The sequence below is a fragment of the Tinamus guttatus genome, unplaced genomic scaffold, assembly GCF_059628265.1.
Source record: "Tinamus guttatus ecotype Peru unplaced genomic scaffold, ASM5962826v1 Tinamus_guttatus_pri_ptg001165l, whole genome shotgun sequence".
Taxonomy (NCBI): domain Eukaryota; kingdom Metazoa; phylum Chordata; class Aves; order Tinamiformes; family Tinamidae; genus Tinamus; species Tinamus guttatus.
The window spans coordinates 3,099-30,541 of NW_028289699.1; the positions used below are offsets into that span (position 1 = coordinate 3,099).

At 40.9% G+C, this 27,443-nt stretch overlaps 2 protein-coding genes across 2 annotated transcripts in view; one reads left to right on the top strand and one right to left on the bottom strand.

Moving 5' to 3' along the window:
• Positions 1-13,766: 13,766 nt before the first annotated feature.
• On the top strand, positions 13,767-15,314 carry LOC148590665 (uncharacterized). Its single transcript, XM_088538778.1, has one exon. The coding sequence runs from the start codon at positions 13,767-13,769 to the stop codon at positions 15,312-15,314; it is 1,548 nt and encodes a 515-aa protein (XP_088394904.1).
• A 3,680-nt stretch (positions 15,315-18,994) lies between these two features.
• The window catches only part of LOC148590666 (synaptic vesicle glycoprotein 2C-like), a 33,264-nt gene continuing 24,815 nt past the window's right edge, over positions 18,995-27,443 (bottom strand). Inside the window, exons 3-4 of the mRNA XM_088538779.1 lie at positions 20,992-21,143; positions 18,995-19,095 (exon numbers count right to left, since the gene is read on the bottom strand). Coding sequence (XP_088394905.1) covers positions 18,995-19,095; positions 20,992-21,143 — 253 coding nt within the window. The remainder of the gene's footprint in view (positions 19,096-20,991; positions 21,144-27,443) is intronic.

Genomic DNA, 27,443 nt, shown 5'->3' on the forward strand with positions numbered 1-27,443 from the left:
AGTTTTACTTGAGGAAAACTAGGAAAAAGTAAGAACTGAATAAAGATTGAGGCACACTGCTGTGATAAGATATATTACAACTTAGACCTTAGAAAAGGGAGTGACATGAACATTCTGAAGCTTCTGCGTTCTACCTGTAGTAACTGAGATGCACAGACTACAGGAGACAACTGGACTTTTCAGGGAAGATTCTGGTTTGAACTAGCAACTACAAGAGTCAGCAGACAGCAAACTGCCTGCGAGGAGCTGAGGACTCTTGCCCCTGATGACTTATTTATCTCATACAGAAGCATAAGTTTGTTTACTCATCTTAGTTAAACTTCAAGCCACCATTCTCGCTAATATCATCAAAGTAATTATATGGCAAATCACGGGTATTCTGCAGAGTTTGTGCCTTTTATGCTGCATCCCTTTCTGTAAAACAAGAACCGCTAAGTCATAACTCAGTACTCAGAGCTGTCAGGAGGCACTAAAATAAGAGAACCAAGAATTAAATAAAAAAAAGCCCAAAATATACTGAACTTGGGATTGTCTGAATCCCTAAGGAAAGACATTTACATGGGATAAAAAGCTATTACCCCATATGGAGAGAGGGAAAGTGTATCAAACTAATATAAAGCTCCTACATAGTTTCTTGATATACCTGCATACCTCATTCATTAGCAGCTTAGGGTTGGTTTCCAAAATCTGCTTGGCCCTAAAAAGGTGCTCAGCTGACCTGGGATCATAAGGAGCTTTGTGAACCTTTCCTGGAGAGATCCCCTTATTGAAACCATTCACTGCTCCCATCAACATGATACTACATGAATGAAAGAGCAGAGCACTTCAGTGAAGACACGAAATGCTTCAGTTTACAACATCCTAAAGAATTCCAGCTCTATCCTGAATTCTTCTGCCAGATTTCAGAGACTTGCTACCATGGGGCAAGCCTGAATAACTTCTTCATGGTGTCACTCTGAATGCAAATATCATTATACTGCCTGGAAAGCGAGTACACCCTCACTCATTACATTCCCTGGAAAATGAGGTAAGTGTTATATAGCAGGCAGCATGGATTTTGCTCTGTTTTCAGTAGAAACATGCAGATTTCAGAAACATGGAAGAAAAAAAAAGTGTTCAAGGGCAAACCTGTAATTTTGTGCTTAGATTATAAATCAGTATTCCTAAAATTGCTGCTTGCGCTTCCTCAAAAGAATTTCCTTCCTCTCTCACCCATAGTTACATAGAGCATAAATAAGCAAAAATTATGTTAAAACTTTTATTTGTTAAAACTGTTATTTGCAGATTTATGAAGTTTAAAATGACAAATATCATTTTGCTCTTGAAACTGTTAAGTTAGCAAATAAGCATCTTCCATGCTAGAAAGTATCTGTGCTTCTTTCTTGGGCACTTGTCTCTCTTACTGTGAGAGCTGCAAAAGGCTACTAGAAACTGATGTAGATTGATATAGGTCAGATTTTGTCCACAGTTCTGAGGCAAAGCACACAGAGAGCTGCAGTTTAGAAACAAAATCGCAAATGTTGAGTTGTCAAATAAATAGTTGTTTTGGTCAGATTTCTGCACCTGAACTATATTAGGAAAACGTTCTCCTTTCAGTTAAAGATCTGGTGCAGATCTACATCTACTTTTAAATAAGCTACTCATATGCTACTTCTCTCAGTCCTAGGAAACTAATGCTTTTCTATGTGCTTGGATATAAGCTGCTAAGATTTACAATCCTCACAATGTCCTGGAAATTCAGAGTCAGAAGAAAATAAATGATAATGCTGAATGCAGTAAGCCAATGGTTAACAGCCTTCCTAAATTTGAGGCCGTAGATATTATTCAAATAGGATGTGCAGGGTCCTATATAGCTAATTAGGGCCTACAGATGATGGCTTTGTTCATCTTAATTACTCCTACAGGCATATAGGCTACAAGCAACCTAGGAGCTCCTCACTCTTGAAAACCACAGCAGCAACTGAAAGGACCTGGAAAAAAAGCTAAATCAAAGAATGATCTAAGTATTTTCTTAGTTTTACAACCAGATAAAAAGCAAGCATAAAAATAGAACATGCTTTCTGATATGAGCAGGTTCTATTCCAGTATTGATACTGAATTTACGCTATAGCTCAAAGCAGACTGGAGACAACCTGAAGAAATGGAAAGGTCATGTTCTAGTTATTCACACACAAAAAAACCCAGAATAAGCCACCAAGGGTTAATGTTGGGCTGATATCCTCAAAAATCTCATTAAAAGCACTGTGGCACATAATTGATCTGTCTGTATGGCTGACTGAGTCAGTGGCCCCAGAGATTTATAGACTCACGCGGTTCTGTAAAGTCCTTGCTTGGGTCACAGGAAGCTGCTCACTCAGCTAAGGCTCTTTACAATCAGCAAAACAGATAAAGAGGTAAAATCTGCATGACAACTCTGACAACAGCAATGCCAACTTCAGTATTGAATTCGCCTCCCATTCAAATTTCACTAAAATGTCATTAAAATTTGGTTTGTACATCTTCACCTGAGATTTCTTGTTAAAATTTCTAACTCTGGTCTCCTACATGTACTTAACAGTTTCTACTATTTTATTTTCCTACACCTAATTAGGAACTGAAGATGGTTTGCATATAAATTTCAAAACACCTCTTTGGACAGTCAGAAAGAGTACTGTAAATCATCAATATCGGGCAAAACCCACATTTACAAATAGTCAGTGAAAAATTTCTAAATGCTGAGCATAGCACTCACCATGAACAAAGCTTTAAAAAGGTGCTTGTCTGCAACAAAATCCAACTAAACTACTGTAGAATGACAGCGTCTGTCCTACCAATATTCAAAACACAAATACAATAACCTCTACATATTTTTCTGAAGTGCTTTTTATAATCTACCATAGACCTGAGCTCACAATTTATGGCTAAAATTATTGTGGTTTCAAATACACACTTGGCTTCAGTGTTCAATCATACAGAAAAATGTGATTAAAGCCTTGAAATTGTTTTCCTGTGAGCTTCTAAAACCTGTCATAAAGCTAAGTTATATTTGGTGTGACAAGTTGTTGTTGGCACTGCTAATAGAGGCTGTTAAATGCTAATTGAATATGTAAGTGTTGCTGTCCTGGTCCAGGACTTTCAGTGATTTATGGGCATCTGAGCTAAGGCTCATGATGAACAGGAAAACAGACATCAAGAAAGACAATCAGTAGAGGCATAATAAAACACTGCAGTTTATGAAAAGAAATTGAGCCTATTTATCAAGTAATTATTTTTACAAAGAAAGCAATCATGGAAATGCTGGAGTATTTTCTGAAGAATATAGATATAGGACAGATTTTTTATTTTTATTTTTTCAAACAATGATGTGTGTTTTGGCATGTACCCATGATTGGTATAATGAAGCAACAGACCATCTATGCAACTCAAGAAGCCTTCCAACATTTTACCTTACTATTTTTTATTTGCTTGAGAAGTTGCTGCAAGAAAAATCATTCCTTTTCATGAGCATTTTTGTGCTGTGACTTCAGCCTCAATTTCTTCTTCTCTACTTAATTTACCTTTTATTATCATTTTTATTTTACCCAAAAAAAAAAAAGGTATATCACTAAGAAACAAAGTCAAACAGACTCAAGGCGGATGAGTTCATGCTCATCTAGCGGTTTGAAGAGATGTCCACTCTAAGAATCACCTCCTAATCTGATGTCAGTCAACTAAACAATTCTGGCCAGTTGAATAGATAGGGCTTTTTGTACACACTATGATCTGTGCTGTCAGAAGCCCTGAATTAAAACTTTGGTCACATACTAGCAACAAGAAGTATTATTTGTATTCACAAAACAACCAGTAAATATCCCTAGTTATCTACTACCATAGTTAGCTGAGTTGATGGAAAGGACAGCTGACAGACAGTTTTAGTGTGTAAAACGTAATTATGAAAGGGATCAAGGAAAACACAGCATGCTAAATAAGCAGATTATTACACTATTTTCTGCTTCAGTCCCTTCATTTCCCCTTCCTGACAGTCCTTACAGAGGGCAGAATTTTCAGAAATCATAGAGGAAGCAGATGCCTATATTGGACTGAAACATATAAAGTTCCCAAAGTTAAAAAAAAGGCAATCTACAAGCCCTATCTTCATCCCTTTAGCTCTCTCTCCTCTCCTCACTTTATCATGTTTCAGTGATGCCTTCCGCAAATAACAAAGCTGATGGTCCAAACCTTTGGTGCCCCAACCCCAACCCTCCCTGGAAGGAGATGAGACAATATGGACTCAGACAGCCGGAGGAGAAACCACAGCAGCGGAGAGCTACATTTCCCACCTCTCTCAGTGCCTGCCTGAGACAGAAACCTCAGCTCAGAGCCCATGCCAGCAAATCTTTCCATTTCTCTTTGCTTACTTTAGACTGGTTTTGGCTGAATTTGGAAAAAAGCAATATGAGAAGCTTTGTGTTGGGAATACTAAGCCTGCAACCACTACAGGGGAGCTCATCACCTCCCTTACCTCCGTGCCAGGTCCTTCCCTATGAATATGGTCCAGGCCAGCATCCCCCATGGCAGGCAAGAGGCAGCGAGCACACGGGAAGGCCCTGGGAAGGTGAGTGCAGCCTATGGAGCTCGGGGTACCTGCAGCTACGACTGTGCCATGGGATAGGCAAAAGCAGGAGGACAGTGGAAACACTGCAAGGCACCTTACAAAGGGCAAAGGGGAAACGTGGAGAGAAGGAGGTGGACCAGCATCACTGGGACATATATGGGACATGAGCCCATAGGACACTAGGTCTCATGACTGCCCTGTTCTCAAAGCAGCTTTTTTTTTTTTTTTTTTTTTTTAACTGATCCTCTAGATCTTCTTTCTCCTTCCCAGGCAACCTAAAGGACCCAGGAGAAGGTTATTTCAGAAACTTGCTAATGAGCATCTTTAGTGCTCATTAAGTAGATGTGTTAAAAGCTACTTGAGCTTCTAACTGTTGTGAATATAAACATTTAAATGACCATATAAAACCCTGCATTAGGGCACAGAAACAGCAGACTGATAAACAAAGTGATTTGTTTTGCTCTCCCAGCAGCATTTGCATAAGCATCTGCTCTAAATTTTGCTGTGTTCAGTCATTCCTGTTTCCAAAGTCAACGATTTTTTTAAAGTATTCACATCTAATATACCCTAATTGCAGTGCTTTTTACAAATGAAAAATAAATCATGAGTAAGAACTGATAACTCAAGTTAACATCCTCATCCAGCTTTAACTAACTTTTGTAAGTATATATATAGCTTCAGCCTGCAGGATACAAAATTAATGGACGTGCACCAAATATGGGGGGCAAGGAGCAAATATGGCACTTTGGGGAATATTTTACCACTCAGAGGCACACAAAACAGTTCAACAGATGTTGCATATCCAGTAGATGCCTTTGTGTCTTGTCTATTACATTTGTTCAGCACTACACAGTCTCAGAACAAATCCAGATTCAACATTAACAGAACTCAATCCTCTTCCTTTAAATCCCCAATAGTATTTTCCATTGGCCAAAGTATCCACAGATTCATAAGTCATAAGCTATCCTATCAAAAAGGCAAGCAGGAAAGGAAATACTTTATTTCCTTTCTCTCGGCAGCTGATCACATTTTTCTCCCACTAGCACTCTCCCTCCTGCAAAAGATTAGAGAAGATGTCGCTGATGCACTTCTAGCATGACTAAATCAGGGCTGATACCCCATTTCTGCATGTTCCAGATTCCAACAAATATAACAGTCCATCACATAACTATTTTCCTTATTTTCAACTCACATTTATCAGGTGTTGATGTACAGAGGACAGCAGTAAATAATCTCTGTAGATATGACTACTGAGTGCAATTGTACTCCCTCGTTGTTTTGGGTACAGCGGCTGTACTGGTGCAGCAGTATAAAGTCAGCCAAGCATGTCTTCTTTTATTATAAATCATGTAAGCGCTTCCCTGTCCTTTGATTGGAAGCGTGCACTGCATCAGAGAGACCCGAATTTCCCTCTGGGGACTACAGCAAAGGAAGTGGGGGAAGAAGCAGCTCAGTGATCCTTTTCCTGAGATGAAACCATGGTTTATAGCACATCTATAAGCTGCTGGGCACCTTGCTGCTGGGAGCAGGTGATGAAATAGGTGTGAGGGAAATCAAGCTGTTTCTGAAATGCTCAGACCCACATCTAATGCTCATTCCTGGATTTATGAGCTCTACAAGAAATATTTGTAAAGCAGTAATATATGTAAAAGTCACAGACTCTTACTTACAGCATCAACTTTTGACACTTCAAAGCTATAAGCTTTGAACAGATAAACTATACCTAAAGATGTTTTGCAGGTATTAATCTGTTCAATGTAGTATTTAATAGTATGCTGTTCTATAGACAACTAATAATGAGATTAAGACCTCACAATTTTTCAAAGGTAGTCAGAAATTTTCTATTCTCATCCAGGTACAATGCTAACCTAAACCTTCAAAATTCAAACTGAAGTTAAAAGATTTTTTGAGATACCCAAAACCACAGGCTAATTTTGGAATAAATGTGGTCTATACAAATTGTCTTGTAAAAAATCTGTCTGCTAACAATTGCTCTTAGTAATATAGACACTCACTAGTCATTTGATTTCTACAAAATAAAATGCTGAAAATAATTTTAAAAATTACTTAAACACACAATATGCAATGTTTATACACTGGGGAACAATCGTTTTGTGGCAGTTGTCTTGGAGTTATTCCCATCTTTCTGCTTCACTTTTGGGTAGGAATGGCACCTGCCTTTTAGAGTGAGGATCTAGACTAAAATCTCTGCCCTTCCTTTCACGCAGAAGCACCCATTCCTGCTCATCAGAAGTGCACAGGACGGACACTTCCCAAGGTCCTTCTGAGTTTATTGTTGCTCAGGTACACACTATGCCCTGCAACCTCACTGATATCAAAGAAAAGGATTTTTGCATCCCTTCAATCCCGATACGGCCGCTGCCAGATATCCCCGAGAAGCCCCTGGGCCCAGCAAAAGGCTGAATAAGGGTGTTTAAAGCTTCTCTGTTGTTTTAGCCAGGGCGGCTGGTGCAGCTCACCCGCTGTCGCTGCCTGGGGAGCCAGCAGCTCCGCGCAGCAGTGGCTCCACTCGCCACCTACTTTATGCTTTATGCCAATACAGCTCTCCATAGTTTCATTCAGGAGGGGTTTTTAGTGAAATTTTGATGGGATGTTTGCCTGTCTGTGTACAAGAACAGAGTAAATGTGACAATAGAAAATGCTGCTGTAGCTGCTCTAAATCCACCTACCAAAAAGGAGATGAAAAGCTCATTTCTCTACCTGGCTACAGTCCCCTCTTCAGGGAAATTGATTTGCTTCTCTTCAAGAATCTTTTGCTACAAATGCAGAAGTGTCTCCTGGGCCACTTCATTCAAAACAAAACAAGCCTAGTGTAATCACAATGACTGTAAATTAGAAATAGGAGCTGCTTATGGACGTCGGCGCCTGGGAAAAGGCTCTTCAGTATCAGCAGGATTAGGGATAGGATTAAGAAGGGCAATGGGTCTCCAGTAGTAAATCTGGAAAATTTAATGTAGTTTAAACTACCCAGCATAAACATTAAGCCCCTCCTAGAAACTTTATCATACCTTTATCTACAACTTATTTTGTTGTAAACTAAATGCCAATTCCTGCAATTTAAACTCGTCTAAGGATATTGGCAGGAGGAAAATAAAAGACAAAGATCTTTAAAGAAAGTAAAAGCAGATATATTTTCAAATGCCAAATAGAAAGAGAATACAAAGTCTCCAGTAGGATTGATAACTAAGCCCTTTAAAAATGAAGTTGCACTTACTATTTTAAATAAAATGTTTTGCAGGTTAGAGGTTTAGGTACATAGCCTGCACACTTCTATCTCTTTAAGTATTTTATAACCGTAAAAATGGGACTCTTAAATATATATATATATATATATAAATATTCCCAAAAATGGCTCTCTCTTGTTTGATATCTAATGACTGGAGAACAACTATCCTGTGTAATACAGTTGTTTGCAGATGCAATGGAAAAAGTCTGCTTAATAACAAATGTGTAAACCCCTTTCTACTTCCATCATTCCTGCTAGACCAAAAAAAACTTATTTTATGAAATGAAATTTTTTTTTCTTCTGGATCTTATTCCAATTCTTTCTCCTCCGAATCTCTTTTCGCTGAATGGAGATAAATACCTCTCTTCTAAACTCAAGTGCCTGGTCCTCAATTAAGAGGAAAAAAGACTCTACTGATGAAGCATGAATAGTTCAGATGAAGATCTCTTATGTAATGTGATTACACCAGTCTGAATAAAATGTCTAGATGAACAACTTAAATCTCCTTTTTGTATTCATCATATTAGAAAGCAGCATGTTTTGTATTTCCTTGATTCTGCACTATTAAGAGGGTAACTTTGTAGTCTTTTGTTGAATAATCTAGTCTAATTTAATTGGAATTTGACTGATACACAGAGTAGTAATGTCTTTGCCTCAGATCACATCACAGAGCTTTTTCCATGAAATCTGCTTGATATGCTTCTCTCCTGTCTCCTGGAAAGAAATGGGAGTGAAGTTCATCCGTGGGGAAAGCTGTTGTCATCCCCACCTAGACCATCCGCGTTCCAAAGATGGTTCCTTCCGGAAGCCATTAGCACTGTGCTGGAAGGGATGTTGGAGACCACTGGCTAGAGACTTAAAGAGCTCTATTCTGCAAAATGAAAATCCTCACCTAATTCTACTTTATAACTCATTTTACCAGGTACTTACAACCATCGGTTGGATTTACAAATTCATCTGGTGAGGGAAATCCTTGCTCTCAAAAGACTTCTTTTGCACAGATCTAGTTGCAAATACAATTCCCACCTATGAGTTGCAAAAGGCGACTGTGAAACTAGTAGCAGTTAATGCTGAGAAGGCAGCTCCCCATAAATTAAAGCAAATTTTAAAATTACGAACATTTGGTTTGTTTTACTGACCTTTTAAAAAGCAAAACGAAATGACATTTTTTAGAAAGTGATATAAAGGGAGGAGAAGATAGTGTTCCTCTTATCCTTTTCTGTGTATTAATAAAAGCCTTCTGCTTACAAGGTCTTACATTCTTAAAATAGAATTTGATTAATGTATGGATATACCATGTGTGCTAGGACCTGCAGTAATGACTCTGTGTGTTATGCTGGCAGGAGGACCATCATTATTTTCTTTTTATTGTGTTGAAGTATATGACAGCACTCCTCTGTCTCATCTTCATGTCTAGCGTACATTAAGCTGCACACTAAACAATTACCTGACAAATAGCAAGCTGCTGGTATCTACCTTTTTGTTATTTTGTCTTAACATTACACTGGTGAAAAACACAAATTGTTGAAGAGCTGAACATCAGCAGAGTTAAGAAAAACGTCAGTAACAGTGCAGTTTCGTTTACATAACCTTTTCAACTCATAAAACTGTGCAGAGAAAGACACTAATATTAATGAATCTCAGGCCTTTCATTTTCTCTTGTGCTTCCAATCCAAAATCCTACATATCAATTTCTGTGTTGTGGGTTTGTAGATCTTATGATCTTGTTACAGGCATTCTGATAAGTGCAGAATTCTGATATTTGGATCCCTGATCTGAGGATACACAGTCTTATACCAGCTTTAGAATAGGAAAAAGAAGTACCTGAATTTGGAAGAGATCATATTACATATGCCTGGAGCATAACTCCATTTTTTTTCTGTAGTTTAATAAGCCAGATGAGATTTCTATATATCATATGTGAAGAAGAGAAAACGTCACAGAACACCAAATTTACAGCTTAAATAAGCTGAAATCCTTTTTCAGCCTTCCCTGATTTTTAGTTTGCTGATACAGCAGATTCAAAATCTAGATTTTTTTGTTTTTTTAAACAACAGAGTGTATGGCAGGCAACACACTGCTTGTGCAGAATTACTAATTTGTAACTTTCTTTTGTGTTTTAATTAATGGATAAAACAACTAGAATCACCTGGATGACTCTGTTTCCCAACCTCAAATTGTGATATAAATCTGGTATAATGAAACAGCAATATATTGCTATCTAGATTTTAATTTGAAATGCAATTTCTCAGTCTCAAAATTCTTCACTGTTTGAAAAACAAACCTTTTACACAATATTGCGGTACACATTTTACAGAATATTTGCAATACGCATATGCAGATGCAATAACATCTCACAGTGTTCGACGAAGCCTACCTTGAAATGCCATGCTAAATTTAAAATGGTAATTATATTTCCCGTGCTGACCTTAGTAGTGCGCAGAGCACATAGAGTTCTTCAGAGTAGCCCAATCTGGAACCCTGTTAACGGGCAGCAATTACAGGCATCTCGCTCCAGATGTTTCTTCTAACAACTTCTCCATGACCTGAGCTCCTCCTTCAGAGATCCTACACATGCTCACATGCATTTTCACCTTTTAAGCAGAAGCCAACCCTTCATCCTTAATGAAGTCCTGAAATAACAACTCTTGTCCTACAGCTCAATAGTTAGGTGTTTGCAAAACTGATCTTTAGGTACACAGTCACTGCAGAACTGTGTCCCAGCCACTCCCCGTAAATAACAGCCAGGCACCAAGGCAACTGTTTCCTCCCTTTATTTTATGCTTTAGAACTTCGCCCAAAGTTTTCTTCTCTCACAAGACAGAGCTAAATCTTCAACTTGTAAGCTAGTAGAGCCTCACTGGCTGCCTTGGAGCTAGAGAATGTATGCCTGCTGTGGATCTAGGACTTTATAAAGTGTGTTATATAAGAGCTGGTGCAAATGAAAAGAATACCTTTGTAAAAGAAGGGGAAAGAAAAACCTACAGAATGTTTTTATTCTGTTGCTCTGGTATTTTTCTATTTATTTAAGAATAATTCTATTATGCTCAGTGGAGTTTTATTGCTTTTCAACAGATGTAACTTCATTCCACCTTCCTTTGAATTACTTCTGACTTCAGCTAGGAAAAATCAACTCACTCTTTGTATACCTCGTATGAGAAGCAAACAGCTCAGAAAGATTATGCACTCTTGAAAGGGAAATCACGTAGGAAGTGCAAGAGCAGAAATACTCCCAACAGGAGTTTCCTCATGTTACCCACATTGCAGGGATCCAAGACAGTATTTACCTAATCTAACCTGGAATGCGTCCTTGAGAAGAAAGCAGTGCGTGGACACACTCTCCCAAGTGCCGAGGCTGTATCTGCCCCCTTGGCAAGGCCTGGGAGGGCAGGAGACGAGCCTGAGCCTGAGGCCTTGAGCTGGCACCGCCAGGTGCAGCCGTGCCACAAAACACAGACGTGCTACGGATGCCGATTCCCACGGAGCTGCTTCGTGGTTACGCTGGGAGCCGACACGCAGGCTTCAAACTTGACAACAGCATGAAACAGTCTGATTTAAACTGAAGGCAATTTTAAGACCACAACAAAAGCCATAAATATATTTTGTTTAATTGTGCCACAGTGGTGTGCAAATCCATTTTTTTTCTTATGAGAATTCCTCTTCTTCTAGCCCTTCTTTAGACTATTATGATTTTTATTAATATAGAAGAGTGATTTATATGGCTGATATGCTTCCAATGCCACCAAAGAAAGAAGAAAATTATTACCTGCTTCTGATTTGGTATAAGGATGTATATTATTATTTATTGAGATATACTGCTATGTGATGCTTTAAATGTAGCTCAGTAAAGGTTACTGAGTTATATATAAGATCTACAATCAAACTAGACAATCCTTTAAAATCAATCTGTCATAATGTTTGCATTTTATACAGAAAAAAATATGAATACATAAGAAAGAAAAACAAACAAACGAACAAAAAAACCCACTTGGCCTCCAGAGCAATAAAAACCTTGGCCTCCAGAGCAATTTACTAATTAAAAAAAAAAAAAAAAAAGAAAAAGAAAGAAAGATTCCTGCCCTTGATTCCAGCAGCTCAAGAACAAAACACAAGGTTAAGGAGATAGGCTGAGCGTACAGGACACTAAAATTAAATGTAATGCAAGAGTCTAGGTATTTGATTAGTCTGCATGATTATAATGTATGTCTGGGCCTTACTATAAAGCTTATGAAATTTCCATTCTCCTCTCTTTCAGTCTAACTTGGATGAATCTCATTGTCTGGCTTAAGAAAACTGCTTCCTATTCCAGCTAATTCACAGCAGTGCTTTAATTGTTTTGAAGCGTGTCAGGGAGAAGCACTTACAGAGGCTGATTTGTAAGAATCACTGAGCAATTTCAGCTCCTCTAGAGAGCTATGAGTGCTTGACTCTTCTAAAAGGCAAGCCCGGGAGACTAGGAATCAAACCTGTACCTTCACATAATGTTTTAATTATATCATGGTAGTACGGAGTTCTTTTAAAAGGTGGCATGTGTTGCATAGGTAGGTAACTTTACTCATTGCAGGTTTTCTGCTTTAGCCACCCTCATTCATTTCAGCAGTATTTAAGTACAGTCTATATGATTTCTACCTCACCAAAAAGATCTACTCAGATCAAAATATTCAGCACAGCTTTATATACAGAACTAGAATGCATATGGCAAGAGAACTTGGGCTGTTTTTGTTGTTGTTGTTGTTTGTTTGTTTTTCTTTCTTTAAAAGAATTCAGAGAACCAAATTTGTTGTCAGTATTAGAAATAACCTGAGAAATGTGGTCCTCACTCTTCTAGAATAAGTATAACGTATATTTTATCTCTGTTTCAAACAATTAAAAATAACTATCCAATAAAAGACAGTAGAAACTAGCACAAATTTGACAACAGGCTTTCAAAATATATTTTCTCTATTTCAAGTCTCTATATCAGCTATCTTCTCCAGTTTCATTAATAACATCAGTTATATTATATAAGTCCAATTTTCAAGTAGCTTGAAGAATCTGAATAATCAGGGGCATTAGTTGTTTTTCATACATGTGCAGGAGACTGTTTTGAACTGTCTTTTGTCTTGGCTTTGTTGCCATAACTCCTTGGCCTTGGCTCTGGGAAGACCATGATGTCAGCTCCAGGTGTTTCGTCTCCTCACAATTATCTGCTTCTTGACCTTGGCACCCCACCTCTAGGAGGACTGTGAGATTAGCACGAGGCCCAAACAATGCCCAGCAGTGTCTATGGAGCGGCGCTGGCACTCGAGTTGGGGGAAGAGGAGCAGCAGAGCACGCAGAGAAGGGCGGCAGACTCTGCAAGAGCAGGGACATAAAAGGACTGTGTATCCCGCCCCCTGGAGTGGGGGGCGCGTGGTGGCTTCTTCCCAGGTGTGTGCGGTTTCTGCTGAGGTGCACGGCTTCTTTCCTGGGACATCGCCTGCATTGAGGTGTGTGGAACATCACCTGCACCAAGGTGCGTGCGGGACATCACCTGCACCGAGGCACCTGTGCCTGCCCCGAAGCAGAGCCAACGACACTTCGCTGGACTCGTGGTGGTGGTAACTATAATCCTGCTGCATATCCCTCTCCCGCTTGCTTGCTTATTTTTCTTTCTTTTTTTTTCCCTTGTTCTTCTTCTCTCTGTCCTATTGCCCTTAGGAGAATAAAGCTTACAAGGTTGTACGGCATTTGACCTCATTTGTGTCTTAATCTCGCTCTTGGGATCGTATCAAAATCTCTCCCGACACCGAATCGGGACATTTTTATTGGCATCACAGACAGGATCTCTGGAGACAAGAGTGCCGTGCTACCTTGTTGTGAAACTGCTTGTGTTGTGAAACTTGTGGTCTGCTAGGAGTGTATAGGGGAAGTTTGGATTTTGAAAGTGTGACCCTCTCAGGACGATATCCCCTTTGTTGTGGCTCAATGGCTGCTCAACGGGCAGCCGATGCTTGTGATTATGTGCCCTCACAGGTTGAAGGAATTGAGAAATTATATGATTTCTTAGAGGCGCACCAATCTCGTCCCTCTCCCGAGGGACTAGTTTGGGCAAAGAACTGTTGGTTTCAACTGCAGAGTGTGGTAGATAGGATAAGAGTATTGCAGAAAGAAGCTAAGGCTAAGAGGGGGAAGGGAAAATCTATAATTTGTGCAGTGCTGGGAGCAAGCCTGGCAGCTGCAGTGGAAGACAGAAAGCAGAAGTTTTGTCAAGATGATACGCTGATACACTCCCTGCAAGCAGCAGTAAACACTCTGCAGGAACAGCTAAAGGAGAACAAACAATTGTTGGAGGAGGAAAGAAACCAAAACATGTTATTAAAGAAAGAGTTGAGGAATCAACTTTTGAGGAAAGTAGATACTCCATCAGAAATAGAAATGACACGCACAGAGAAAGGGGCACAGCAAATTTATCTCCAGGGAGATTTAGAGAAGGCCAAAGACGCTGTAAAATGCCCACCCTATATGTGTCCGCTGATTAAAACAGAGCATGTGTATGAGGACGATAGCGATGACTGTCCTCAGGTTGCCACCAAAGAAGGCCCATTCACTGCAACTGAATTAGAAAAGCTGAGAAAAGATTTTGCAAAAACTGAGAAGGAATCAGAGACAGAGTATGTGTGGAGAGTGTCTTTGTCAGGAGGGGATGGAATCTTGTTGTCAGAGAAAGAAGCAGAAGGGTATTGGGGTCCGGGTGTGTTTCTGACTACCGGCGATTGCCGAGCCCCATGGTCATTGACTCAGAGAGCCGCGTATTGGGCCGGAGGGCTGACCCCCGCAGAAAGGGGAGATCCCCTTGCCATAACAGGGACAGTGGATCAATTAGTGGAAAGTGTGCAAAAGGCAGCCTGTCTCCAGATGATGTATGATCAGAAGCTGAAGCTTAACCAGGGTTCCCCAATGATGCTGCCTGTGGACCCAGAGAGAATGACTCCCCTGATACGAGGACTTCCTGACTCCCTGAAACCCATTGGGATTCAATTACAAGGGAGAATTCGAAACACCCCTGATGGAGAAAGAATTACGGCCACTCTGGAGGGGACGGTGACCCCTGACTATCGGTGGCCAGGGAGGAAAGCATGGACATGGGGGGAAATAGCCCAGGAGTTGATTAATTTTGGGAGAAAATACGGCCCTGTTGCCAGATTGTCCCGAAGAAGTGAAACCAGGGTTGCACGGGCTGCGGAACGGGTTAGTAGGCGTCGATCACCCTCTGTGACGGGCCGAGGGTTGGGGTCAATCCGAAATCACAATTCTGGGAGAGAGAACCCTTCAATCCGGCAGGGGCTGTGGCGGCTAGGGCTTCAGAAAGGTATTCCCCGGGATTTGATGGATAGACTCCCAACCAAGAAATTAGAACGACTAGTGCAGGAATGGTCAGGGCAAACGGCCGCTTTCGGACCCACCCTCAGTGCCACCCCCTTAGTAGACTTCAAGGAGGAGCTGGCTGAGAAGAATGCAACAGCGGGAAAATAATTCCTCCGCCCCACAAGGGTGAAGGGGAAGGCGGAGGATGGATGTTTGTAAGACAACGCACCTGCAATATGAAAGGGAATTTACTGATTACTGTTGCTGTAGGACCAATGAGAAGACCGGTAACCTTTTTAATTGATACAAGAGCACAAATTACTCACTAATGCGGACTGAAGCAGAGCGATGTGGAATCTCGATTCTGTTCAGGAATCTAATTGTTTTAAATGCCTTGGGAAAAACACAGTCTGTGCCTATGATTCCACTGACATTACGGTTACCAGGAGAAGAAGAACCCGTCAACACCATGGTGGCCATAGGGTCTTTTCAGATGAATCTTTTAGGCATAGATGTTTTGAAGGGTAGGCAAATTTCTGGTCTTTTGGTATTTGCCAATGGAATACCTGACAGGACGGTATGTTTGCTGCAAGCAGCACCTACCCTCCCCACTTCCAAACTGACAAAAGTGAAACCCTATCCATTGCCATTAGGAGCCAAAAAGGGAATCACACCAGTTCTGGTGGATTTAAAGAAACAAGGGGTTATAGTTTCCACTCACTCCCCCTTTAACTCCCCAGCATGGCCTGTCAGAAAGCCAAACGGTTAATGGAGATTGACTATAGATTACCAGAGACTGAATGCCAACACAGGTCCACTAACAACTGCTGTACCAAACATTGCTGAATTGATAGCCACCATTCAGGAACAATCTTATCCTGTTATGGCAACAATCAATGTCAAAGATATGTTTTTGATGGTCCCTTTACAACCTGAGGACCAGGATCATTTTGTCTTCACCTGGGGGGGCAACAATACACCTTTATAAGACCCCCACAAGGATAAAAGCAGTTCCCCATGCTGGCCCACCACGCTCTAGCGCAAGAGTTGGAAAAAATCCTCATAAGGTCGGAAGTAAAGATCTATCAATATATAGATGATGTGCTCATAGGAGGGAGTCAGGTAGAAGAAGTTAGAGAAACCCAGAAGGATATCATCAACCACTTAGAAAGTATAGGGTTGGCAATTCCACCTGAGAAAATACAAGCTCCTTCAAGTGAGGCAAAATTTTTAGGGATTTGGTGGAAGGGAGGAATGACATGTATCCCACTGGATGCACTTTCCTCTCTTGACCAGATCAAGATGCCAGAATCAAAGAGAGACTTACAGCATGCACTAGGGTTGCTTGTGTTCTGGAGGAAGCATATTCCTGACTTTCCAATTATTGCCAGACCCCTGTATGACTTATTGCGAAAAAGAGCTCAGTGGGAACGGACTCAGGTTCATGATGAGGCTTTACAGCTGTTGGTGCTTGAAGCGACTGTCTATCAGGCCCTTGGTCCCATTCACCCATTCAATACAGTTCAAACTGAATGGGGATTTGCCAAGACTGGACTGTCAATCCATTTTTGGCAAAAGGGTCCAGAGGGACCTACTCGGCCTATCGGTTTTTATTCTTGCAGCTTTAAAGACGCTGAAAAAAGATACACAGCTTGGGAGAAAGGTTTATTTGTAGTTAGTCTAGCTCTGAGGGAAGCTGAACGGACTATCCGGCAACAACCTGTAGTGCTCAGAGGCCCATTTAAAGTGATTAAAGCAGTTTTGGCAGGAACCCCACCCCCTGATGGAGTGGCTCAGAGAGCCTCTGTGCGAAAATGGTGCGCACAAATAGAAAACTAATGTGAATTTTTTTCTGTATCTGAAGGAACCACAAAAGTGTTAAATATACAAGATGAGGTAGACTTGGATAGAGAAAAACCTGGGTTATTATCTGTAATACAAATAGCTCCTCCATTTTCTGAACAATTGCAGAATATCTGGTTTATGGATGGCTCATCAAAGCAAGAGGGAAAAACTTGGAAATATCAAGCAGTGGCACTTTGGATAGATACTGAGGAACAGATTGTTACTGAAGGGGAAGGTAGTGCACAAGTAGGAGAACTAACCACTGTGCAGAGCATTTTCCAACATGAGGCTCAATCTGCTTCTCCTGTCTACATCTATACTGACTCTTACGCTGTGTTTAAAGGCTGCACTGAGTGGCTTCCATTCTCGGAACAAAATGGATGGGAGGTCAATAGAATACCTGCATGGCGAAAGGAAAAATGGCAGGATATTCTTACCATTGCCAAACAAGGGGAATTTGCAGTAGCCTGGATAGCATCTCATCAATGAGATGACACCGTGGTGAACCGATGGAATGCCAAAGTGAATGAACTAGCCTTGCTGGTTCCCCTACAAAACACCAGATAGCAGAGAACTGGGAATGTCTGTTGGAATGGCTACATGTAAAACGGAAACATTAAGGAGTGAAGGAACTGTTTTTTTTTTTGAGGCACAAGCTCGAGGGTGGCTGGTTACTAGGGAGGTGTGTAAAACCTGCGTATCTCCTTGTGAGCAATGCCGAGTCCATCTGGACAGACACCCTCTGGGAGGTGCCCCGCTGCACTTGAGAGAGGGAAAAGGCCTGTGGGAGGTCTGGTAGATTGATTACATAGGGCCCTTTCAAAGTTTGGAGGGAAAGCATTATGTACTGGTAGGTGTGGAGATAATATCTGGATTAATGCAAGCTAAAGCATGTGCTAAGGCAACAGGAGAAAACATCATAAAGGTTCTGAAAGAATGGTTTGGAATCTTCCCCAAACCTCAGTCAATTCAATCAGATAATGGCTCACATTTTACAGCTAAAGTGGTCCAGGAGTGGGCAGCCCAGGAGTAAATTTTGTGGGTGTTTCATACTTTGTATTACCCTCAAGCGAATGGGATCGTGGAAAGAAAAAATGGTCTATTAAAACGATTCCTCAAACTGCATGAGCCAGGATGGGCTGAGTGGGTGTGGGATGCGGTGACCAGTGTTAACAGTCCCTGGGGAATAAATGGATGTCCAAAGATCACAGCATTTTGTCCAAAAGCTCCATGATCATACCAACTCCACATAACCCTGATCACCCTAGAGATCCATCTTATTCCCCAGGACAGCCTGTCTTGCTTGAAATCCCCGCTGTGAGGGTGGTACCACTGGTATTGGACACCCCAATTAACAAATATACTCGGAAGGCAAAAAACATCCATGGGAAAATTCATAAGGTTCACACGAAATGGATTGTTCCCTCTTTCTAACTCGAGAAGCGAGTTTGTCTTTTGTTTCATTTCAGGAAGAAGCGAGTGACCCAGATGCGCCCATGGAAGATGTGAACCAGATGCTGATTGTAATATAATTTGGTTAAAATGTTTATGTCATTTTTAATTATATTGTTCTGGGGGGTTATCTATAAGAGTAAGGAGAAGCCAATTCCCCTGAATTCCACCAATCTATATGATCCATTTAAGGATAATGAATTTGTTTTGTTAGCAAGAACTGTAAGCCAAATTTTTAATCTGAGTATGATAATTTGGGAGACAGAGAGGTTGCCTGAGACAAGCGATCTGTCGAGGTTAATATATGCAGAAAACAAAAGTGGGGGAAGCATGAGTAGCCTCCTGAAAGAATAATGAAGCATTATGGGCCTGCTACCTGGAGTCCTGGTGAACCATAGTCAAGGGCAAGACTGGGTTGGCCTCTGTGTTTGCCACCAAGAAGAAACTTGAGCTCCGCTGTTGGCTGCAACCCATTAGGCGTTGAGCAGTGGGGACATATGCCATGCCAGACCTTGACGTAAGTGATGGTCACCTCTCTCTCTGAGGGCCATCTAGGAGGCAAAAGTAGGCCAAGCGGCCTGCTGTTGACATGAGTGACAGTTACCGTAAGTAACTTGTGCAGTATTGTAATCATTGGTGGCCGCTATACACTCTGAAAGATCAAGAGAAGAGGCCAAAGAATGGAAATTTAAGATGTAACATAACTTTGTAATATGCTGTTTTTTAGGAGGCAGGATAAGTGGATAAGTGGAATGAAATACAAGAAAGAGGATATGCAATATTGGATTTAAAGCTGATTTGAATGAGTTAACAATGATGGAGAACAAAAAGAAGGTGTCTCAGCTTTGTTTGGCTTGCAGTACTGAGAAAAATCTTTGAAAGACTTTGTAAGTGCATGATACTCTGAAGATGTGCAAATGATGGTCTGACCATGTGCAACTGATGGCCTCTCAGGAAAGGGGGGGGATTGATGGTAAAGGAAATAAGGGATGGAATCCAGTTGCAGCCAAAGGGTACTGATAAATGAGATGATAAATGACAAATGATACTGATAAATGAGGCAAAGGATGGAATTTGCAGGCAGGACCCAAGCACAGCAGACCACTGTGATAGGCAGTGGGAGCAGAAGGAATGCCTGCATCAAATATAACGAGTTGGAAGGGTATCAGATTTAAGGAATGTATCATCCCTTGTTTTATTCAATTAATCCAACATGTTGTATCTAATATGCAATTTGTATCTACTGTCTCACCAGATGGTATGAAACAGATTCGTGCCATTCGCCAACCGAAGCTGGCAGATATATCAATTGTTTAGTGAGTTAGAGGATAACTTTGTTAACATTTTTTTGTTTTGGGGCACTTTTTTTACTAACCTCGTTTTACATATATAGTTTGACGTTGTAGGTATTTGAATGATCTTTCTAGAAAGTTAAGATTTCATATTGGGTTTTTGTGGTTGTTTTTGTTGTTATTGTTTGTTTATCTTGTAACAGTTATCGAATCACTTAGCAGACAATAATATCTGGAGTTTTATATGATGATATATCTTTTGACTGTTTGAAAAAAAACTATTAAGATACTGTTATATGTGCTTTCTCTCTCCCCCCCGCCCCCCTGCCTCTCTCTCTCTCTGTACCTTTTTTTTTTTCCATACCACCACAAAACAGCAATGTCGAGCCATGGGATGGTGTAAGAGACTGTTTTGAACTGTCTTTTGTCTTGGCTTTGTTGCCATAATTCCTTGGCCTTGGCTCTGGGAAGACCATGATGTCAGCTCCAGGTGTTTCGTCTCCCCACAGTTAACTACTTCTTGACCTTGGCACCCCACCTCTGGGAGGACTGTGAGATTAGCACGAGGCCCAAACAATGCCCAGCAGTGTCTATGGAGCGGCGCTAGCTCTCAAGCTGGGGCAAGAGGAGCAGCAGAGCACGCAGAGAAGGGCGGCAGACTCTGCAAGAGCAGGCACATAAAAGGACTGTGTATCCCCCCCCTGGAGTGGGGGGCGCGTGGCGGCTTCTTCCCGGGTGTGTGCGGTTTCTGCTGAGGTGCACGGCTTCTTTCTTGGGACATCGCCTGCATCGAGGTGTGTGGAACATCACCTGCACCTGCCCCAAAGCAGAGCCAACGATACTTCGCTAGACTTGTGGTGGTGGTAACTATAATCCTGCTGCATCTCTCTCTCCTGCTTGCCGGCTTATTTTTCTTTCCTTTTTTTTTTTTTTTTTTTTCCTTTTTCTTCTTCTCTGTGTCCTATTGTGCTTATGAGAATAAAGCTTACAAGGTTGTAGGGCATTTGACCTCATTTGTGTCTTAATCTCGCTCTTGATATCATGAAAACCTCTCCCAACACCGGATCGGGACAACATGTTAATATTCTGTTTTTCAGGCTATAATCTATATGGCTTGCATCTGAAAAGGGATGAATTATTTCTTAACAGCAAGGTCAGTATTTTGAGATGAGACATAAAGTACCCTCTTTTACCTGTAATTCGGAAGCTTTATACTAGGATAGATACAAATCATAAGGAGAAGATACTTTTCTTACCATAATGAGGAATTATTGCCCAAGCCATTGCAGAAGCATAGATGCCACCAATCATCCAAAACATACAGAGCCAACTCAAGTGTTCACCTCGCTTCTCCCGAGCAAGCACTTCGGAAAAATAGGAGAAGACTGTTGGAACAGCTCCGCCAATCCTAAGGAGAAAAGCAAACAAACAAACATACACACCTTGGATTAGGGGAGACAGTAACAGCTGGTTACTTTGAACAAGCTCATAGTTTCACTAATTTAAAATCCTACCTGTAAGCAGCTTTTCTGGCAAGATCATCTGTTTTTCTTTAATTGTACCATGTATTTTAGAACTCCTCAGGAGTACCATTTTTGACACAGTTATCAGCAAAGATTTTCATGAAGACACTATGTTCTATGTAGTCAATGATTCACATGGGTTGTCAGGGCATGGCCTTGGAAACAGGCTTCCATTATTACAAAAGTCCCGTAAACATGGCATCCTACTGCTAAACCTGAAAATACTTTTAGCTAAAAATACCAGATTAAAATAATCAAGAAGTGGTCTAACTGACACCTATGTTAAAAAAACATTCTATTTCACACCTACTTGGCAAGACAGTTTCTATTAAGCTGCACTACCTGATTTGCTAAACTCATGCTGGCTTTTTCCTTAAGTTTTCCATGGAAAATCCTATGCATTTGACCATCATTCACAGTTTTCACACTGTAAAACTAAACATTGCCTAAAAATCAGTTGGACAAAAAAGTGTTCAACTTGTTTTTATAAAACTGGATATGTCTCAAACTAGGTATGATTTTCAGTACAATGTTCCAGATCATTTTTACTATCAAACCTTCCACAAGAGAGTAGGTCCATCCAAGACTGGGGGTTTTTATTCTTCTGCTAAAGAAAATACTTTTGAGATATTCCTAAACAGCAGTTTGCATACTCAAAAGAAGCAGTACATTGCATGGCTTAAATTTTTACTGTCACTTTTAAGATAACATGCATATTTATGCTGCTATCTCAGCGACTGCCTTGCTGGAAGAAAAAAAAAATCAAGAAAGCTTAAAATAGGTCAACACAAAATATCAAAAAGCAGGACATTAATGCAGGAATAATATTTAAATCCTAAGAAAATCCAGTGCCTTAGCAGTAGAGTAGATGGTTAGGGATGGTGAGGTACTGTGGGGAAACGCTGCAGGGAGCAATGAGGTTTGCTCAGCGGTCGGTGGTTGTGTCGCTCCGCTGAGAGCAGTGGCCGAAGGCCGGTCAGGCCCCCTGCCTGCTGCGCCGGTTCCTCCACCGAGCCTTGCTCGCTACCCAGACTTCTCAAGTGAAGGCCGTGTCTGCTCTCCTCCTTCAAGGCCTCGCCGGCACCCAGTGCCGGCTGTGCAGCCGCCAGGCACACAAGGTGCTCCGGGAGCCCTGAGGCACACGCAGGGTGCCCTCGCAGCTCGCTTTGCTGCCCGGGGGGGCCCTGAAAGCCTCGAGGTGCTCTGGGGCTCCCCGAGCAGAAGGCGGTCACTTGGTGTTTCCTTGTCCTGAAGGCCTCAGGACTCCCTGTGAGGTGGGGCTCGCGGTAAGTCCCTAGTGGGTACAATATATCCTGCACCCATAACTCATGCATAACTTGTGGAAAGGAGTGGGTAGGAAAGGAGGGAAAAGTGATGGGTGCTTCTTACTAGCCAGGACAAGGAATGACCATACAATATCTCAATATCAGAAAAAGTAGAGATCTTGACTGCCAAAAACTATACAAAAGGTATCTCCTATTTGTCACCATTAACCAACGGTACCATGGAAAACAAGAGGTTATTTACTGTTGCTATATATGTTGCTATTGTATTTCATGCTGTTCCAGGGAGATCAGCTCTCTTTCTATATCCTAAAGGCCTTTCAGGCTACAGAAGAAATGTTTTCAGGACTGACCGGTTCAATAAAGGAAGTTTCCTGAAAAAAAGAAAAAGAAGACATTTCAAAGCTGCCAGGAAAGTAGATAACATGCAAGAGGAATTTTGGAACGTTTTTTGGAACTCACTTGCGCTATGGAAATAAACAGAAAAACTCATCTTGGGAAAAAAAAAAAAAAACAATTTATCTCTCATCTGATGTGATTAAATTGATATTTCCATCAACAGGGTAAAAAAAGCTTAAAAGTCTCGAAATTATTTTCATATTGATTAGATAGTGAAAATCATTTGTCCACTCTCTAAAGCTCTGAAACCTAAAAGAAAAATAAGGGATGAATTTCCATTGTTTCATTGAATTGTTCATCTGTAACATCTGCCATTGCAGTTGCTGGTTTCAGCTCTGTAGTAACTGTGCAGCAAAGCGCTGTGGGTTTATTTGTAGTGTTACTGTATGAATGGAAAATGCTACTTCTCAGCTGCTGAATTCTTCCCTCTGGTCTCATATTAGTGATGGATGATACTGCTAGAAAATTTTAGGATACAGACATCAAAGAGCTATTCCTATGCTCTTAACTGCAATGCTATTAAACTGACTTGATAGCCATTATGAATATCTTAGAGGGGTTTATATACAGCAGCACCGGAGGAGTGAGGAAGTCGGAAAAGCTGCATCCCACTGCAGCGGAGACTCTGCTCTCCCGCTGCAGAGCCTCAAGGCAGCAGCAGCCCTGCGGCTCCTCCTGAATACAGGACACAGCCAAGGAGAGACAGCTAGCGCACCCACCAGCAGCCTTGCAACTCCTTCGAAACTGCCTGAACCTGCGGGATGCCCTTAAGGACCAGGGAAACTGCAGGCTGGTGCTTGCGGACACCTCAGTGCGCACAAGATATCAGAGCCATTTAACACTGCGGCACTAACTGGGGATCGGGCACGCTGCCCATCGCTAGTGCAGGCAGGAGCTGCCTCCGAAGGCTCTGGGGAAAGAAGAGCTGAGCAATTCTGGCTTCCTGCATTGCCTTCTTGCGAGGGTCTTTCATATACTCCAGCAGCATGTACTAACTCATCAAATGGGCATATTTAAACCAAATCAAAAAAACGTGCCACTCAATAGCTGCAAGAAAAAAAAAAAACTTTTTATACCTTATTATAGTTCAAAAAAATCCTAAGCTATGTCCTACCTATGCTAACACTGCTGTAGACCCCTACTATTTCAGCAACTACAGTCAAATGCCTCGAGACTTGCATGGAAGGAAAGCAATATAATTAGATCCTCAAAATTTTTATATTAAGAGTTTAAAGCAGACTGCCTCTTTGGTATCCCACCAACGCTTCCTGGAATAGATGGTGGAGGAACTCCTAATGAAATCAAAGACCATTTTGCCACTGAATTTAACATAGGAGAGCATTTATCTTCTGTTTTATGGGAAATGCAAATGCTATTCCCCATAGGGTACAGTATTAAGACTGCTTCTGTAAATTAATTAGTTCAATGCAGTGTGCTGCTTGCCCTTATTGCATTAAATTATTGTATTATATAATAATTGTATTATCGTATTAGTAAAGTTATGTGACTAATCCTCATTTGTAAAGAAAAAAATCTGATGTGCAAAATTATATTTTTTCCCTCACAGGTTCTGCATGTTCAAACGTAAAGCCTATGAAAATCATGCTGATTTGGGAAGAGTTTTTCTCCTAGAAGAGGTGAAGGTTTTTGGCCTTTATTTAATGTGCTTCAAGCAAATTGAAATTTTTAAGTTTTACTTGTTATTCACATGTTATTTTTTGACTCGTCCTAACCCAAGCAGCAGATATAATCTTGTTATCATCTAGTTACCTACAGACCACTGAGGGTTCCATGGCCTACATTCTTACAGATCACAGAAAGTAACTAAGAGTTGTAAATGTATTGTTAATCCGGGCAAATAAACAATACAGTCTCTTACAGCTCCACTGGAAAATGTAGAGATTCTGAAGACTTAAAAAAAAAAAGTTTAAACTTAGTGTAAATGTCTGGCTTGATGATAGTGGTGACAAGTGAGAGAGAGAGAGAGAGAGAGAGAAAGCAACAGTGATTCAGCATGAAAAAAATGACATATATAAATACGTAATTTAATTCCACTTGTCAGCAAGAGACCAGGACCTCAGAGAAAACATGCAAAGGGAAAGCCCTGCTTTTATAACATTATTTCTAAGCATTTTCTGTTATTGTTGGATAACATTGGATAGGGTGAGGTGGCCAGGCAAAAAGGTGGTTTTAATAGCTCACACCAGGGGAGTAGAATTTAGGGAATCCAATAGTAAGATAAGGTACATTTGTGTTTTCTTCCTCACAAAGGAAGATGAATGACTGCTAATCTACCTTCAGAGCTGTGATTTGTCACAATAGACTTTGGCACCTGCAGCCTGTGACAGCTGGGATGAAAACCACACTTAGGCAAAGCATTCAGGAGCCTCTGGCTTCAGGGAGAAGCCTTTGTCTGCAGATTAACTAGCCAAAAAGACCTGAAATGCAAAGGTATATAAGGAATACAAAGATAAATAGGGAAAAAAACCCTCACAATAGGTTAAAATCATAAGGCAGAATGGTGTGCTCCTCCTGAAATATCTTGTCTTCTCTTTCATATTTGGACAAGATCCAGACTGAAAATACAATGCTGACTGTGTCTATGTGATCCCATTTGCCACTAATCACCTTGATATTGCTGTTTTGCAAAGAAAATAAGTGATTATTAAAGTTGAAATTAAGCGTGTTCTCAACAGATTTGCTGTTGTGCTCCTAAGATGTGCAAAGAGCTCACCACCTCTCTGCTCCCTTTGTCCTCCCTGATTGCATAACCTCCTTCTTCTTACTAGCAATTATTCACTCCCACAAATCTCCTTAAAAAAATCTTTCTTGTTTTCCCTTCAAGCATAATAATAACAGTGAGCAGGCAGGTTTAACAGTTCACCTTGTGAACTGCTGGATAATGTCCTACAAAGCTGAGAGGTTCTATATACTATATAGACCATGCACTGCTGCTCATTCTACCCATGTTTAAATCCAACCACTCTCTGGACTGCATATACCTGAGAAGTCGTCTTTCAGGTCACACATAGCCTATATGCTATTAATAGCATGAGAATCCCTGTGACTAAGAGTCATGTGATTATTTAAATAAATGCTTCTGTTCTGATAGAGACCAAACCAATTAAACCGAGAAAGTAAATGGAAATAATGAATTGAAAAAAATATTTCCAACAGTAGCAAAATCACAAGCCAATACTGATGTCAAATTTGAGCAAATAATTGCACATAGTCTGTTCGCAGTGCTTACCTAGCTGGATATGTCAGATAAACTGGTTTGGGACCTGCAAGTGTTGGTATGACATCCTTGTTTAAGCTCTCTTACTTTTCCAGCCCTCATTCTATTTTATTCCTCTTTTCAATTCTTCCCTTATTGCCCTACAGAATCTCTATCTATTAATGTATTTTCTGCCTCTAGTCTTTCTCTCCCTCTTGTATAATCTTCTTTTCCTCACAAGGATACTTTCCTCATCTTCTCCCGATCTTACAACTGTCCCTGTACCATCTCCCAGCAACCTCGGTTAACCTGGATCCACAGCCAGAGCTGCAAGGGCTGGAAACAAAGCTGCCTGCTGGAAAAGCTCAGGCTCTGCGAACAGCTTCCTTGGCTTGACTGAGAAGCAAGTCTATCCTTTTGGCTGGTGTTATCAGCTTTGAAGCCAGTCACCTGCAGAGCTAATGAATCGCTTGCAGTGTACAAACACCAATAGCTGTAGGTGGGAGACAGCTGGGGACTGCAGAGGAATTAGATGTGGCAGGATTACAGCCCTTGGGGAGGTAGAGCACACAAAGCATTTTGTGAGAAAGGAAGTAGAGCCAGTGTAAATGGAGAGGTAAGAAATAGGTACAACAGGATTCAGAAAACTGATGGCACAGAATACAAAAGCAGTCTGCTAGCCTCTATCTAAAGTTTGTAGAAGCAACTGCTTGTGCGAGCAAACTATCTTCTCTTGTCTCCACACAATCCCCATCTGTGCTAGAAAGAACATTTTGAAAGTCGTTATGAGTATGGAATATGTACATGTCCTTGTTCTCTTGGTCTTTAAGTGGGATATACAAAACTGAGAGTTTCTTACCAGTCCACACAATATATACACTGGCTGACACCTGAAAATTACTAATTGCAAGAAAATTGTTCCACAATTTTGCATTTTGGCTGTTATCTCCATAAAAAAGTGAGGAATCTGAGCTTGTTCTAAATGATTTTAACACACCTACACTGACAGCAGTGCTCTGTGTTAGATCTCAGCGATGTGGAAGCAGTGCTGCATGTGGTGCTGCACAGCCAGTCTCAGAAGAAGGGCCAAGAAAAGCTGGCTAAAGGTGAGTCTCAAATCTAATTCAGTAATTTCATGTATTTTTCACATAAACACACTCTCTGTGTGATAGTACATTGTGAATAAGAATCTTGCCGAATACTCTTTCTTGAGCAAGACTCTTACTCACAAGGGTCACGGAAAGGAGCTCTTAACGGCTTTTGCAGATATAAGTTCACCACATCTA